This window comes from Vitis vinifera, chromosome 3, assembly GCF_030704535.1.
Source record: "Vitis vinifera cultivar Pinot Noir 40024 chromosome 3, ASM3070453v1".
Classification (NCBI taxonomy): domain Eukaryota; kingdom Viridiplantae; phylum Streptophyta; class Magnoliopsida; order Vitales; family Vitaceae; genus Vitis; species Vitis vinifera.
The window spans coordinates 6699293-6715905 of record NC_081807.1 but is presented as its reverse complement, the minus strand read 5'-3'; the positions used below and the strand labels follow the sequence as shown (position 1 = coordinate 6715905).

At 34.6% G+C, this 16613-nt stretch overlaps 1 protein-coding gene across 2 annotated transcripts in view; it reads left to right on the top strand.

The window, feature by feature from the left end:
* The first annotated feature begins 519 nt into the window (after positions 1-519).
* LOC100267918 (protein DWD HYPERSENSITIVE TO UV-B 1) overlaps positions 520-16613 on the top strand; it is a 29796-nt gene continuing 13702 nt past the window's right edge. For both annotated transcript variants that reach the window (XM_059735941.1, XM_059735940.1), the window contains exons 1-7: positions 520-666; positions 2947-3013; positions 3680-3933; positions 5003-5588; positions 5897-6562; positions 7117-7557; positions 8976-9170. In XM_059735941.1, coding sequence (XP_059591924.1) covers positions 635-666; positions 2947-3013; positions 3680-3933; positions 5003-5588; positions 5897-6562; positions 7117-7557; positions 8976-9170 — 2241 coding nt within the window. In that variant the 5' untranslated portion in view covers positions 520-634. The remainder of the gene's footprint in view (positions 667-2946; positions 3014-3679; positions 3934-5002; positions 5589-5896; positions 6563-7116; positions 7558-8975; positions 9171-16613) is intronic.

Genomic DNA, 16613 nt, shown 5'->3' with positions numbered 1-16613 from the left:
TCGTCAGATCGTATTACCACACACACGAATGCTAAGAATAATCAATACATATATAATATCAAATGAAATATAATATTTTAAATTTTATTGAATGAAATATATATAATATTTAAGTATGAATATATCTTTAAAATAAAAAGAAAATTTTAATATTCAAATTTATTATTTTAAAAATATTATATTAATTAATTTATATTATTTTTATAATTATCATTATTTAATTATCATAAAACTAAATGAAAATAAATGTGAATGTAAAGATATTATATGATAAAATTTGAAAAAATAAACATGAATATTTTAATAAAATTTGATTTGTAAATTTGCAATATCATCTAAACAAACCCTCCATATCCCAATTTTTACACATCCTCGTAAAACCAATTTGAAAATAAGTACAATTTTACACGTGTCACTCATAGCACACTCCCTAACAGTAAAAACTAATCATCACCAAATATAATTTATATATGTATAAATCGACGGCTGAAAATGCATACCCTTCATCGTACATTTACCCGCTGGAAGCAAAGGTGAAAAATGGAATTTTATTATTTACTTGTAAAATCCGCTCTCTTTCTATATAGACGGTCCTGAATTCCAAGTGTTCTTCAAATTGAAGGGTCAAATAGCCATGGCTGTGGATATTCCAACCTTGGAGGAAAGGTATCAAATTTGGTTTAATTGTTTTGGAAATTCTGTGGAGCTTTGCAACAAATTGTAGTTCAGTCGTGTTGTTTAATTAATTGATAGATTACTGAATTTCTAATTCAGAATTCATTGCTGATCGTGTGTCACTTTCTTGATTCTGTGTAGTGTGGAAAATGCGTAGGTTTTTTGTTTGGTCGCTGAGAAAAAAAAAGGAGAAAATAAGTTGTGGGTTGTGTTTTGTATTTTTCTAGGCTTGTTTAAAATGAAAAGAAACTGGGTAAATGAAGTGGTATTATTAGGTTTAATTGGGTGGAGGTTTTTAGTGAGTCCCGAACAAGGTAAAATGTAAGGTTGAAAGATCATTTTCTCAGAAAGCAAACAGAACAGGAGCGGTTGAATTAAACCCTTGATTGGATTGACTCAGTGTTCCAACAAAGATATGATTATGGGGTTTCAGCTGTGTCAATTGAAATTTGAAGCCTCGTGTTTTAATTGAAACAGTCTGGTTTGAATTATGACATCAACGATATGGTTCAAATTGGCCCCACTTACAGGTCTATAAACAACTTTGTAAATCCATGTAGGACAATCAAGTAGTCTTTGCTGATAGTGTTGTGGCTGTAGACACAGGGAGACGATGCCAACAAGAAGTGTTACACTCACACTCATCTACAAAAAAAGGACTGAACTTAGTGTGAATATAAGGTTCCATGGTAAATCCATGGTTCATAATCCTTCATTCAATTTGATCAATCCAAAACTTTTCTTCAGCAGATGAAAGATGGACTAATCTTTGATGAGTCACTAGTCCTACTTGCAGTTGTGTTTAACATGAGTGAATAGTTGAGAGGGGAAAGAATTTAAATGAAGATGGATGTGATTTCAATTAGAAGAGTTTCAACTTTTATCACAGATTTGAAAGTTTCAGGAGAAATTCAAATATGATATATTTTTGTCAAAATTTAGAGAATCTAAGAGCCTGTTTGACATTGATTCTAAGAAGCTTCTAACCTTTCCAACACTTGAAATTTTTTATCAAAAGAGCTGTTTCCAAATGCTAGAAAGACTAAAAACATTTCCTAGAATTACTGCCAAATAAACTCTAAGTTTCATTTAGCTTTTTGTTTCATGTCTTGGAATCCATGAATCTTAAATATGTCATTTATTTGAGTGCCATATGATCTATTTGAGATCTTGATTTTATTTAGAAGACTTAGATGTGTTAGTAACAAGACATAGAGAGGAAGAACTGCTTGGCAGATTTTTGCAAAGTACTTGTAGGAGTATATTGAAGACTTTAGTGCTGCTTGAAATTTTCATGGGAAAGGAAGTGCAAAAAGGACATTGCCAGAATGCTTAGTTTCAATTGGAGCTATTTAGGGACATGGCCTAAATACTATGTTTCATTACTTATTTTTTCTAAATGAGTTACCATCATGTATTTCAAAACATTTATTGTTTGTAATAAAAATGTTGAAAGGACCTTGATGATTTGGAACTACTGTTAAAGTTATGTTACTTTATAAGTAAAACTAAAGGGGACTACTAAATAGGACAAAAAAAATCAATTAGTTGATAGCGAAATGCTTCAAAATCATCAAAAAGATAATTATTTTGGTAGTATTCAAGTTCATTCACAAATCAGAAGCAATGAAGTATCATGTATGAATTGAGCAGTCTAAGTATGTGGTAGGTGATGGGCTTCAAACCTTCAACTCCTGCACCAGATAAATAACCATCTTTGGACAGATGATTGTGGTGGAACAAGATGTAGTTATTGATGCTTCATTCTCACACAGCATTGCTAATTGATTAGCCGTATTATAAGCAAAGTTTCAAGAAAAAGCTGTTTTGTATCTAATGTAAATCTGTAAAATGCTTGTAAGACTCAAAAGGATTAGGTTTTTTCTTTTTTGGACTAGAAAGGTCCAAATATACCTTGTATTTGTCCTTTTTAGTAATTACCACTGTAAAATTAGCCGAAGATGAGGCTATTCAAGATTCAAAATGGTATTACATTTTATAAAAATTCTGTTCTGTTCAACGAAAATAAAAACGCATAGCTTTAAAATTTTTTAGGTTTTTTAGATATCATCGATGTTAAGTTGATCTATTAACTAAAACTGTCTGCTATCTGAATTCAGATCTGTACAGCTGGTTTAGGCACTAAAAAGGATTAAACTTTAGTGACATAGAAACCTGGTTTCGGAAATTCCTAATGTAATATCTCCATTTCAATATTTATCTATAATAGATGCTTGATTTACTCTCATTTTATTCTGGTTTTTGTTATAGGTATGTTGATTCTTGTAGGCAGCATGGAGCACCACCTAATACTGAAGTTTTATCCGCTCTTCTTAAGGTTTGTATGATTGTATCTAGTTGCAGTCACATCCATCTGCCTTTGGTCATTAAATGAGCTCTTTGCATGAAAATAGTTGCTTTTTAATGAAATCTTCTTGGCCTTCTATTAAAATGTATATATTTGTACATTGTTTGTACATTAGATAGGTATGGAGAAATGTGTATATGTAAATATGCAAAATGTACGTGTGTGCACATTTATGCAGTATGTATCTATATATTCATGTATCTTTATTTGTATATGCGTGTGTGTATATGTATATATATCTATTTATGCATGTATGTATACATGTATTAATGGTGGTAAACCTGAAATGGAACACTAGATGAATCTGACACTATACACTGCATCCCAATGTAAAAACCAAAACACTATTTGAAACAGACTTAATAATGTAGGTTTTAGCTGTTCTTAATTAATGGGTCATTGTTATCACTCTGAAAGGATCCAATTTCAGTACTTTTTTCACCCCTTCTTGATATTCCTCATATCTTAGTCATATTTTCTTTGTTCAAGTTTGGGGTCTTGCTGGGATGAATTGTGTCCTGTGCCATTTGGTGTAATTCTTTCTCTTTCACACCTGGAAAGGATACAATGCTGGAATTTTCAATCTTGTCAATGTTACTAGCGATAATAAATTATTCTGATTATTCTACTATGCAGGCCAAGGTGAAAAGAAACAATCATGAACCATGTAGCATGGTGGTTTTCTTGGACAGAGTAAAGGATATTGATTTCTATCCTCTTCTTGACTTGTTAATGGAAATCGATGCTTCAGAGATTGATGCAGTTGACATATTTAATGAATCATCATGTGTGTTGAATGGAGAATATGCTTTGTCATTGATGCGTGCAATCAATCAAAAGCTTCGAATTGTTGATCTCCAAGATCTTTCACTTGGGAAGGACTTCTTGCGGTATGTTGTGATGTTCTTTCTGCACTATCCTCAAGTATTTATCTAGTATCGGTTTATTCTGTCATGTTGTTATGTATTTTTATTTCTTTCTATTCCATCCTGTTTAGTAATGACAGATTAATAAAGCTCCACAATTCAGTCAAGAGAAATTTCTAGTGTTTGGAAACTTGAAATGTTTGGAAGCTTTAAATATGACCAATTCTCTTATGAATTGAAATGTGTTTATTGAAGCAGGAGGGGGTCTAAATTCAACTCCTTATGGGAGTGAATTGTCCATCTTTCTCTTATAGTGCTTGGAATGAGTTACTTGTGGCTTGAAGAAGATCAGACTGAGATTTTATGGTGATTCTGGAATATCTAATTGAAGGGCTCTTGTTAATGGGTTAAGTGCTGGATCTGTCAACATCTTGGTCCCTACTAATGTCAGAAGAATTGATGTTGTATGATAGAGGCAATAAATGATGACAACAGTTAGAAGTTCTTATGCTTACATGTTATTTTAACCTGGGATAATGATGATGGGCAGACTGCTCTCAGTGCCCATGTTTGACCAATCAGTAGGTAATTCATGAAGCTATCTGTGCCTGGAGTTTCATGTATTGTTCCCACTGGTGTTAGCTTATTGGTCAAAGTTAAATTGATTAGGAGGGTTACAAGCATTTTAGATGTTTAAATCTTCTCAACATCCGTATTAGAATTTTTTAGAATCTTCAAAGGGTGCAGTGTTAGAATCATTTTATTTAGTGTTTATATTGTGCCCTTTCTGGATTTTCTTTGCCTGACTCATTTATTTCTCTGGAATTATAATATTGGAATATAGATTCTCAGAATATCCATTTGCTAGACCTTAATTTTCTCCTTTCCTTGATTGCTTAATTTTCAATCAATCATTTATGTACTATCCTGATGTTATATGCTGTTGAGTAGTGCCTCTCTTTATCTGAATGTTGAATGCTGGGTTTTCTTTTCTTATTTGCTCTGGGAAATGACATACAAGGCAAATTCATAGAAGCAATAAGGTTTTTGTAGCCAAATGATCTGATTTCACCAAATTGGTTTTTACTGTTAGGGATCTTTCTCAGAGAGGCTTGACTTGCCAAGCATTAAACTTGAGGTCTTCCCATTTCCGGAAGCTCAACTTGATTGGGAAGTTCATGCAGATGCACACTCTTAACTTGGATTTCAGTACTTCCCTCACTAGTTTCCGGGAGGATTGTTTTACTTGCATGCCAAACCTAAGGTGTCTCTCGATGTGTGAAACAAGAGTGTCCAATCTTTGGACAACTATTGCAGCACTCTCTAAACTCCCTTCTTTGGCCGAACTTCGGTTTCAGAATTGTTTATGTTGCTATGACACAGGACCTTGTCCCGTGTCATCTGGTGGGAAGGCAAATGACAGAACTTATTCAGTTCAGCCACAAAGGGGTCCTCTAATTGAAGCTCCATCAGTTGATGGCTGGATACTTGGTAATCAAAATTCAACCGCACAAGAGGCCTTTCAGGAATTTTTTTTGCATAATAATGTCATTATGAATCCTGAATTCCAAAATACAACCGAGGACTCATCAGATGATAGTGAAGTCGACTTTTCAACTCACCAGCAAGAATTTGGTTTGGTGGAACTTTTGTCTAATGCAGTTGATCTGCAGAGTGAGGTAAACCACATGGTCTTGCCCATTAGGTTGGTTTATGGAGTAATTTTAACTGGGAAATACTATAAGGTTGTTTGGACAGGAGAAGAAATGAACTTATTCCTTTTTCTTTGTGTATGCATAAGATCATGTGTAGAATATCAAGAATTAATTATGATCCAAAATTTCAACATCATTCATAGGATGGATTCATGCTTGAGATGATGTGTTAAAATAAAATGGAATGATTTTATTTCCTTGCAGAGCCTGACACCCTCTCTCGTGCCTCCCTCTCTAAATTCTAGATAATGAAATTCTGATCTGTTTGGCAGGTTCCTTTTTGTACATCATGGACTCAAAGTGAAGAAGTGTCCTTGAAAGATGCTTTTAGTTCACAAAGCATCCCTTTTCTTCAAGATATTATGTTGAAGTATGTTTCTCATCATCCATCACCAATATGCTTTGAGAAACACTACAGGGAATACATGATAGCTTCATTACCACATCTGAATGTTTTAGATAACTTACTCATCAAAGAGATTGAAAGGGATTTTGCCAGTGCTATTTTTGCGCAATATTTTGAGTATCTACCTTACAGAAGGAATCGAAAAGAGAATGTTGTTGATATCTTGCAGATGCGTGAAATAAAAGCAATCCATAATCGTATACAAACTCCTAAGAAAAAGCCATCATGTCCTCCTGGAAGGTCTCAATATTTTTATTCCAGGTCACTAGGGGCTGCCAAAGTAGGGTCTTCACCATGGCCATTGTTGCATCCGCTTTCCATTTTAGGCAATGATTCAGGAGGTGAAAGAAGTTTTCGTCCAAGGCAGTTTGAGTACCATCCTTCTAACTCTAGCCTAATGGTCTTTGGAACCCTAGATGGTGATGTTGTTGTTGTCAACCATGAGAGTGAAAAGATTGTTAGTTATATTCCATCACTAGGAGCAATGAATAGTGTACTGGGACTTTGTTGGCTCAAGAAGCATCCATCGAAGGTATATACTTGCAAATTGCTTTTTTGCGCTCGCAATTCTCATAATAATCCATTACAGTTATCTCCATCCATACTTCTTAAGTGTTTAGTCATGCCCCTTGATTACAGACATGCAGGGGAAGTTTGGTACAAAATAGATGATTTTATAACATCAAGTGTTGATAACCTGGGAATTTGTGGCTTATGAATTGTCATTATTAAAAATGCTGGAAATATCCTTTTAAAAGTAACACCTTATTATATTGTAATAGTTGGTAATTTCCAACTTAAAAGTTGGGATATTTATGCTACATATGCATATATCCCTTTTGTGACTCAACACTGGTAACTCGAGGAAAATTCCCACTCCTCAAAGAGGTGATTGCCAATAAGAAAATTGGGCCTGAGAAGTGTGGTTTCTTTTTCTTGGATATTAAAATCATGCTTGGTGATGTTTTCACCATATTTTTACTAATCAGTAGAGGTTATATGAAATTTGCTTCAGTGCTGTCTTAATCTTTGATGCAGTGGCAGTTGCGCATTCCATCTGATTCCTTTTTTTCTGGTGAATGACAGCTCATTGCTGGTTCTGATAACGGTTCACTGAAATTGTATGATATCCAGCATATGTCGTCAACAGTTGCAGACATTTACTGCAGTGCTGGTTCTGCCACCTTTGATGAATTTGATCAATTGACATCTGTTCATGTCAACTCAACAGATGAACTCTTTCTTGCAAGTGGGTACTCCAAAAATGTTGCTTTGTATGACATCAATAGTGGAAGACGGTTGCAGATGTTCACTGATATGCATCAAGAGCATATTAATGTTGTTAAGTTTGCAAATCATTCCCCATTCCTTTTTGTTACTTCATCATTTGATCAAGATGTCAAAATGTGGGATTTGAGACAGAAACCAATGCAGCCTTGCTATACTGCTTCAAGTTCAAGAGGAAATGTAATGGCTTGCTTTTCTCCAGATGACCACTATCTTCTTGTGTCAGCTGTTGACAATGAGGTAATCCTATATATTACAATGAGTTAGAGGTGCCAATCAGTTCCTGAATAGCAAATTCCCAACTTATACCAGAGTTGGTTTCTAAGTTTTGAACTTTTATCAATTATTAGGATGGAGATGGATCTGGATCCAATTTCCAATAATTTAGTAAGATTGAATTTGATTAGGATCTTGTACTACATATTCAACAATTTAAATAGAAAAGGAAAAAATAAATATTAGAGATTAATTTTTGAGTCTTGAAAAATAAATATTAGAGATTAATGTTTGAGAGTCTTTAGTTTGAGTAAAGATTCCCAATGAACTCAACCTACTAACACCTCCAATATGAATCCTCAACTTGCAGTTTCCTGCTTTCCTGTAACATTTACATTATATCAATATCATAAGATCTTTTAAAGACTGGAAGGTAGTAGAACATAATCTTATGCATGCATGCAAAATGAATAAATTGCAAGAATGAAGAATCACTCAATATATGACCAATTTCATAAAATATAGTAAGGTTGAAAGAGGTAGCATAAGCATTGCTCAATATCTTAGTTGCAAACATTGAACACTTAAATTTTCATGAAATCAAATTAACAACATATTACATTTTAATCATTTTGTTATGAAATTCCTAAATAAACTTTTAATACTTTTGACCACAATTTTATGTGCAAAGTTCCAACTTGATCCCTTATAAGTATTATTATGCCAAAAGTTCCAAGTCCCTACAAGTCACAAGCCAGTGTATTTAAAAGAAATTATGATCAGAAGCTTGTGTAACTATATGCTTACATGACAATAAACTATTGATATATATATATGTAATTATGTGCTTTGTCCAAGGTTCTAACTTTTCAAGTTTCCATCAACCCCCAAAAGTTTAAAAAAGAAACAGAACTAAAGAAACTAATATCTTAAGCAAAAGTTTCTTCATTTATCATTATCCCCAAGGCCAAGATTCAAATCATTTGAATAACATATGTTTAAATTGAACAACACCTCTCTACCATTCATTTGAACAGTTGTTGCACTTGATCTTCAATCTTCAGTGCATGTCTTCAATAACACATGTAAAATCCTTCTGCTCAGGATCATTCTCTCTTTTCCTTGTCTTTTGTCATCCATTTTTAATCCTAGAGTATGCCTGAACGGTAATATAATAAAGCTCTTACAGAGTCATTCAATTTTGGTTTTTCTTTAAACTATGAAAAATAGTAAATGTGATTGTATTGTATCTATCGTGTATTGTGTATGTTGTAAGATGCACCTTGAAGGGACCACATATCAGTAAAAATATTCCTTACCTGAAAATTTTAACCTGTCCTGTATCTTAAATATTTTGACAACTATTATGAATTCAATAGCTAAAAATTACGTCATATGTCTTAATTAGTGCACTCTTGAGGCTAACAGGTAAATTTTGTCAGGTTAAACAACTTTTGTCTGTTGATGGAAGACTCCATTTGAATTTTGAGATAGCTTCAACAGGTAGCTCTCAAAATTACACCCGTTCTTATTACATGAATGGAAGGGACTATATCATCAGTGGCAGTTGTGATGAACAAGTGGTCCGAATTTGCTGTACTCAAACTGGAAGGCGTCTCAGGGATGTTTCTTTGGAGGTAAATGAATCAAATTATTTTCTCTCATTTTTCATCTCCAACTCTATGATAACATGTTTGGTAAAACAGCTCATAGCTGGACACTGATGTCTATATTTTGCATACTTCATTGTTGATTCCTCCTCTTCCTTCTCTTCCCTCAAAATTATGTGGGCATAACCATTTTCATCCACCTGTATTCTCCACAAGGTAATGGCTAGCATTCCATAATTTTTATTTATTATACAGGGAATTGTGCCATGCATGTGGATAAAATATGCAAGAAATGATAAAAATGTAATGAAATGAAACTATATTGAAATAACTCATAGGCATGAAGGGCAGCTGCTGCTGAAAGCGTAAAGATGCACATTTCAACAATTATGTTTGGGTGCTTCTCTTTGACCTTTATACATAGCAAAATGTGTTGAGGAAGCATTTTTGGAAGCTCTCTATTAATACAAGGAATAGTCCATTTAGAAATAAACTTAATTTACACCCAAGTATGGGGAAGAAATAGATATATGCTAAACTATTGTGAAAAGGCTGTCTTGCTTTCTCGGCTCTGCTTCCTCAGTTTTTCTTGTTACTAATTGAAGTGTTTAAAAAACATCAAAGGTAAATAATGTATATCTTAATGTTACAATTCAGGTGGTTAGTCATGTTAAATGCTCTCATGCAACGTCTAACTCTAGGTTCCAATTAAGCTCTCTTTTTTGAGCTTGGAGCCAGGTTTGAGTTAGATGAGTTGTGGTCAAGTTCATGTGGCACGTAGCTTTATACGTCTCTGTTCAAAATCCAAAGGTATAACTTAGAGGTATACAATCAGGATAATATATTATGTTTGTTGTATAGTTACTTGTAACATGATATATAGTGCATACCATTTACAAAAGGAACAAAATTTTTATAGTAATATGACTTCCATTTCCTTGTTCTGAGTTATTTTACTCAAGTAGTCAAAATCATTGGAAGCAACTAATAGGCTTGCATTGCTTACACCTTCTACACTTTCTCTCCACTATTCAACTATATCTAAAGGCTTTTTACCATCTAAATTCAGCTTTGTCTCATATCCTCTACTGAATCTGAAGTTATCCTTTTCTCCACATCTTGTTAGAAAGTGTCAAATACCCATTTGGTACATATTATTTTTTGTAAAGAATATTGTATGAAATATTTCTATGTTATATTTCTTTACAAAAACAGGTATCCTTGTTGAATAAGGAAAGGTTTTTATAAATATTTAAGGCATGAGAGGAAAAAGGTACGAGATTGGGATGAGCTTTATAGGGTATAATAGACTGTTAATGATGTGAGAAAGAGTGGGAGACACTTGATTTCAAACATGGAATTGTTTTGAAACTAAGGATGTGTATATCTTTTTTTGTTTTTTTTTTCTTTTCTGTAATTTCCTTATGGTATGGTGGATTAGTTCACTTGCATCCATAGATGTAGGAATGGTTGGCTGAACCTGGTTAAAAATTGTGTACCTATTATGTGGATGACTTTATCTTTACATTTATTGAAACACACAAGGCAAAAAAGCTTCTATTGTCACAACAAATTGATATTAGAGCCATCATGGAGAATGCGGAGAAACCTATGGCAAGTCAATCACCAGATTTTATTCACTTACTTGATTCTAGGCTGATTGGTAGACTATACTTAGGTAGTTTCCTAGTTCACATTTTTTTCCTTTTTGTACAAATTTTTCTCCTTGATCTTCTTATTGTGATTAGGAAATTTATAATTGTAAATCTTCCTTTCTTAGGTTTCTCCCATTGTATATGTGTAAATGACATCTTGTACAATTTTGTCATATAAAGTAAAAGATATATTTAGAATTTGCACATAGAGCACACTTACGGTGTTTGAGGATCATTTTGCTTGAATATTTTTCCTTTTTTTTTGCGTGTGTGTAAATCGTAGATGTTATCTTCTAGTGCCATTGTTGAGCATGTTGGTTGGTCTTCATTGCCAACATAGATTTGTGTTTAGTTTTGGCCTTCATTGCTGATAGAGGAGTTTGATATTAGAAATTTAGAAGGATGATGATAGGAGGACTGAATATTGAGAATTCAGTTTTGATTTCTACTACTTTGGATGCAAATCAAGAATCAAACACAATTGGATCAACTATATAGGTTTATGAGTCAGACACACTTGTTTTTTAACCCTTCTTCCTGATCCAACCTAGACCAAAAAGGTAATTTTTTAATTGCTTTCAATGCCATCTAGAGGATTCTATCCCATGGATTATAAATTTAGGGGCAACTGATTATGGGACTAGCGTATCAAGTTTGTTTTCTTCTTGTGTCACCTGTTTAGGTAGTCAAAAAGTTAAGATTGCTAATGTGTCTTCTTTTGTTGCTAGAAGAGGTTCTATTACCATTATTAAACACCTAGTCCTAAATCTAGTATTGCATATACCTCAACTAGTTTGTAATCTTCTTTTAATTAGCAACTTGACAAAAGATTTTAATTGTGTAGCTAAATTTTTTCCCACTCATTGTGAATTTTAGAACCTCTTTACAAGGAAGAAGATTGGTGGTGCTAGAGAGATAGATGGACTCTATTACTTAGAGGAAGACTTGGATGTTTCAGGATGTTTGTCTCATACTACTCATGTTGGTAACTTTTTGTCTTGTGAGGATGAAATCAAATTTTGTTATCATAGATTAGGACATCCAAGGTCTTCATAGTTGAAAGTTTTGTACCCAACTTTATTCACAATAGAAAGTTTACTAAGTTTTAATGTGAAGTGTGAAGTGTGAAGTGTCCAAACATCATGATGCTCATTTTCCTTTCTAAACCTATAAAAAATGTCAACCGTTTTCACTCGTACATAATGATATTTGAGGTCCATCATGTGTGACCAATATATCAAGGGCAAAGTGATTTCTTACTTTTGTAGATGATCATACCCATGTGTGTTAGGTCCACTTTTTTTTTAAAAAATCTTAAACAATCGATGTTCCATACCTTTCATAGAAAGATTCAAAATCAGTTTCAAGTTTGATTTCCTTTCCTTGTATATCAAATTGAGATGGGCCTTTAGAGGCTATAGTATAGGTAGAGATGTGAAAAAAATGGGAGACAGTTGATGGCGTGGGACTTTAAGTTAAATACATAGATAGGAACAAGCAAACATGGTATTGTTTTGGGGTTTGGGATTTGTATCTATATTCTCTCTCCTTTGTAATTTCTATATGTTATAATAAATTGATTTTTTCTCATCCATCAATGTAGGAATAATTGGCGTAACTACGTTAAACTTTGTCTAGCTTTTTTGTGTGAATAATTTATTTTTATGTAATTGCATTTACACATGGAGGCACAACAATTTTAATCTATTTAATTAAGATATAAACTTTGTAGGGTAGAGTCAAGTCAAACTTTAGTGAAGGTAAAATCATCACTACAATTTCCAAGCTTAAGGGTTGGCCAATATTCTAACAATAGGTAACCTTTCCTATACAAAATAATTATTCAAGTTGCTTTTATATTTATTGTTTTAGAATTATTCATGTTTCAAAGCACAATATAAGGAGTTACGTGATTTCAAATATCAAAATACAATACACCAAAATTGAATTATTGGAGATGTATAGTATAATATTCTAAGATGTAGAATCACCTCTCTTTAGTCATCTTTTAGCCAATATCAAGACTAACTTAATGTATGGACAGCATAGGCATGGGTGGGTGATGGAGACTAATGTTTTAAAAGGCTAAAAGTGGTCCTTAAGCATATTGCTCGAATGAGGTGAAGTGTAAGCCTTGAGGCATGACAAGGCGTAAGACTCAACTTTATTAACAATAAAAAGAAAAAAATCTTAAAAATCAGAAAAATACTAATAAAACCACATGAAAATTATAAGAAAACCATACAATGGATGCTAAACAAATTAATTGTATGTCATTTTAAATAGCTTCTAATTTAGTCTTTTTCTCTCTTCTAAAATCCAACTCTCTCATGGCTTTTTTTTTTTATTATTATATTTTTTTATACTTTTATTTATTTATTTTTATCATAAACAAAGATAAATTGTATATTGATAAATAGATCAAGAGAAGGATGAAAGATCCTCCCCACAAAATACAAGATCTGATCAGACTATGACTTAAACTCCTCCACTATACATGGAAACCTATACTAAAATTAGTCCAATTATAGCTATCAATCAAGACCAAACAAATCGCCTCTCATTGTTGTCCACCTCTTTTGAATTACAAACCAAATGCCAATTAAGTTGAATAACATTGAGAGGATCCTACCATCACTATCTCTTAATGTTATTCAACACTTTCTCATGCGTTTATAAAATAATCTTCAAAACTAACATCACTATCACTAGTAGGATCCTTTAATGAATCATAATTATATCCCATTGCTCCATTATCCTTTGTCAATCCATTTCTCTTCTTTATCCATTAATTACAATGATTTTTTTTCCTTCATCCATCAATAATATGATAATGATTATATATAACCTCGGTTATTACAATGAATAACAATTCTTTTATTTCTTCTTCCCAATCTCTTCATTTCATTTCCATTTAAAGGGTTAATTGGTAGTCAACTAAGCCCCAAAAGGTTTAACCTTAATCTTGGGTGCAAGGCAAAACTTATAAATCCATACCAAAACCTTGTAAAAGCGTAAGTCACTACAACCAATAAATATCGAGGCTTAAACCTCTTAACAAATGTATACAAAAAGCTGATAAAGCCCCTAAACCCATTAAAAGCTTTTGAATATTTGAGGCTTAAGCCTCAATAACCTCGAGGCTATAAGCCTTAATCAGGTGAGGATTAAGCCTCAATTACCCTTTATTGAGGCTATAACCTCAAGGCTAATTTGCATAGCCTTGCCTTGAGGCTCGCTTCAAGGCGTAAGCCTCAATAGCCTTTTAAAATACTGATGGAGACAAGTGGCAGCCACCTTTAAAAGTTTACCAAGGCTGCAAAGGAATAGGCTCCAAGGCCTAAACTTTAATTTGTTACTCTTTAAATGATAATGGGCTTAGTTAGCTAGGATCTTATATAATTCAATATGGTTTCAACCTAGAAGTACTTTCCAGAAATCAAATTATGGGCCTATTATGGCTGTAAGTTACGATTTTCAGTCAATATTATTGTCATTTTCCAAGAGTTTTTAATGTGGTCTAGTAATCAGTCCAAGTTTTTGTTATTTTCAAAATGCATTACGACTATGTGCTAGTTCCAAGAAGTTATAAGACTCTATAGAAGTTCTATATAGTAGTTGATCTGTCTTTTGAAAAGGAATCAATGAATGAATGATAAAATTTTCAACAGTCACTATTTTCTTTGTGTGATACAAAGATCACTTGGGTGTGAAGTCAAAAGGTTTCTAGGAGTGATTCCTAGAGTTTTTTCAGTTACACTACTTCTCTCCTTGCAGTACACTTCCTGTCCTGCATCAATGGGGGGGAGAAGTGGGGTTGTGGGGCTGGGAGAGAAGGGATCCACATGGTTAAACTTTTATGCTATGGTCAAGAGAGTTACCTGAAGATATGATGTGATTTAGGTTGAATCTTGGGATCTGGTTTTTCCTGAACAGTAAGGAAAGGCAGACAGCACTCTAGAGAGTTGAGGTTGTTGGTTGAATAGAATGGAAGCAAAAGTCTCTTGCTATGTGGAGAAATTAGGGATGATGCAAAAGGGAAAGTAAAGTGATATTTATCATTGACTATGTAAAATTACCTACAAAAGCAATTAAATATAGGAAGTATAAGAAACAAAAGAAATAAAACAATTTAAGTACATGCCCTCAGGATTCCATTATCCTGTTTTCTTTTTATGTGGAAGTTATCTTGCTCGCCCAAGTTGTGTTCCTTTTAATCCATTGTAAGAATTGGCAAATCCCATTCCAACCATTTAGGCAAGCTTTATGGGTTGAAGTCAGCTCCATCAGGATCTGAGATTGTCTTATGATTGGCTCTTGACCTGATGACCACAATATATGAATTTGATGCCAAGTTCTTGGAAGGCTAGTTGATGGCAGGATGGAGATTTCTATGCTTCTGTGGAAATCCGTTACAATTGTGAGTGGTGATTGGTAGGATAATAGGGAAAGATTGAGGCCCCTATGTGGGTAATTTGTGTTCTTCCATATTTGTATTTTTTTCCTTTTTTAATTGCTCTCTGTATAGTTGTTAAATAGGGATAGGTTTATGTAAAAAGGAAGAGTTTGTGAATGAATTCAGAAAATCATTTTCTCAGTTTCTTCATGGTATCAGAGCTTTATTTGCTCTAAAACCCTAATCTGTCCATGGATGCCCAAAGAGGAAGCAACCACGAAAGAGTGTCGGAGATACACTCTTCGATGGGTCCCGTCGGTGCATTCGACAACTCCCCACTCCACCTTACCATTGAAAAATTGAATGGTAAGAATTACAGAGAGTGGGCTCAAGCAATCAAACTCGTAATTGACGGAAAGGGAAAGTTAGGGTTCCTTACCGGCGAGACTCGGCGACCACCTCCGACCGATGTAGCAGCATCTCAGAAATGGCGGTCGGAAAACTCCTTTATCACCTCGTGCTTGATTAATTCCATGAAACCATCCATTGGAAAGACTTACATGTTTCTCCCAACGGCAAAGGACGTGTGGGATGCGATACGGGAAACGTATTCCGATGCTGAGAATGCTTCCCAAATCTTTGAAATCAAGACGCGGCTTTGGCAGATGAAGCAAGGAGATCGGGAAGTCACGGAATACTACACCGAGATGCTGGGTCTGTGGCAAGAGCTCGATCTTAGTTGCGAAGAAGAGTGGGAGTGCACGGGGGACAGCGTGCGCTTCAAGAAAAAGATGGAGAATGAGAGGGTCTTCGAGTTCCTAGCAGGGTTGAACCGCGAGCTTGATGACGTTAGGAGTAGGGTTCTCAGTCGCCGGCCGTTGCCCTCCATCCGAGAAGTCTTCTCTGAGGTGCGGCGAGAGGAGAGCAGAAGGAGAGTGATGCTGGATCACTCAGTTGGGCCTGAGGGCTCAGCCCTTTTAACTTATGGTCCTCATGGGCCCCATGGGCCTTATGCTATTGCTGGACGTGGTCACTCAGTTGGGCTTGAGGGCTCAGCCCTTTTAACTTATGGTCCTCATGGGCCCCATGGGCCTTATGCTATTGCTGGACGTGGGCCTTCTGTTGCTGGATCTAGTGGGCCAAGCCCAAGACAGTCCAAGAGGACTTATTGTGAGCATTGTAAGAAGTTGGGCCACACTAAAGACACTTGTTGGGCCTTACATGGCAAGCCCGCAGATTGGAAGCCTAGACAGCCCAATAAAGCCCACAGTCATCAGGCCTCCACCGAAGCCCAGGCAGACAAAACTCCTACAGAAGTTTGTCAGTCAACTTCTAGTGTGGGGTTTAATTCCAACCAGATTGCGAAATTATATGAGCTTTTTTCTAATTTCCAAGCCTCTGGTCAGTCTTCTACCACTT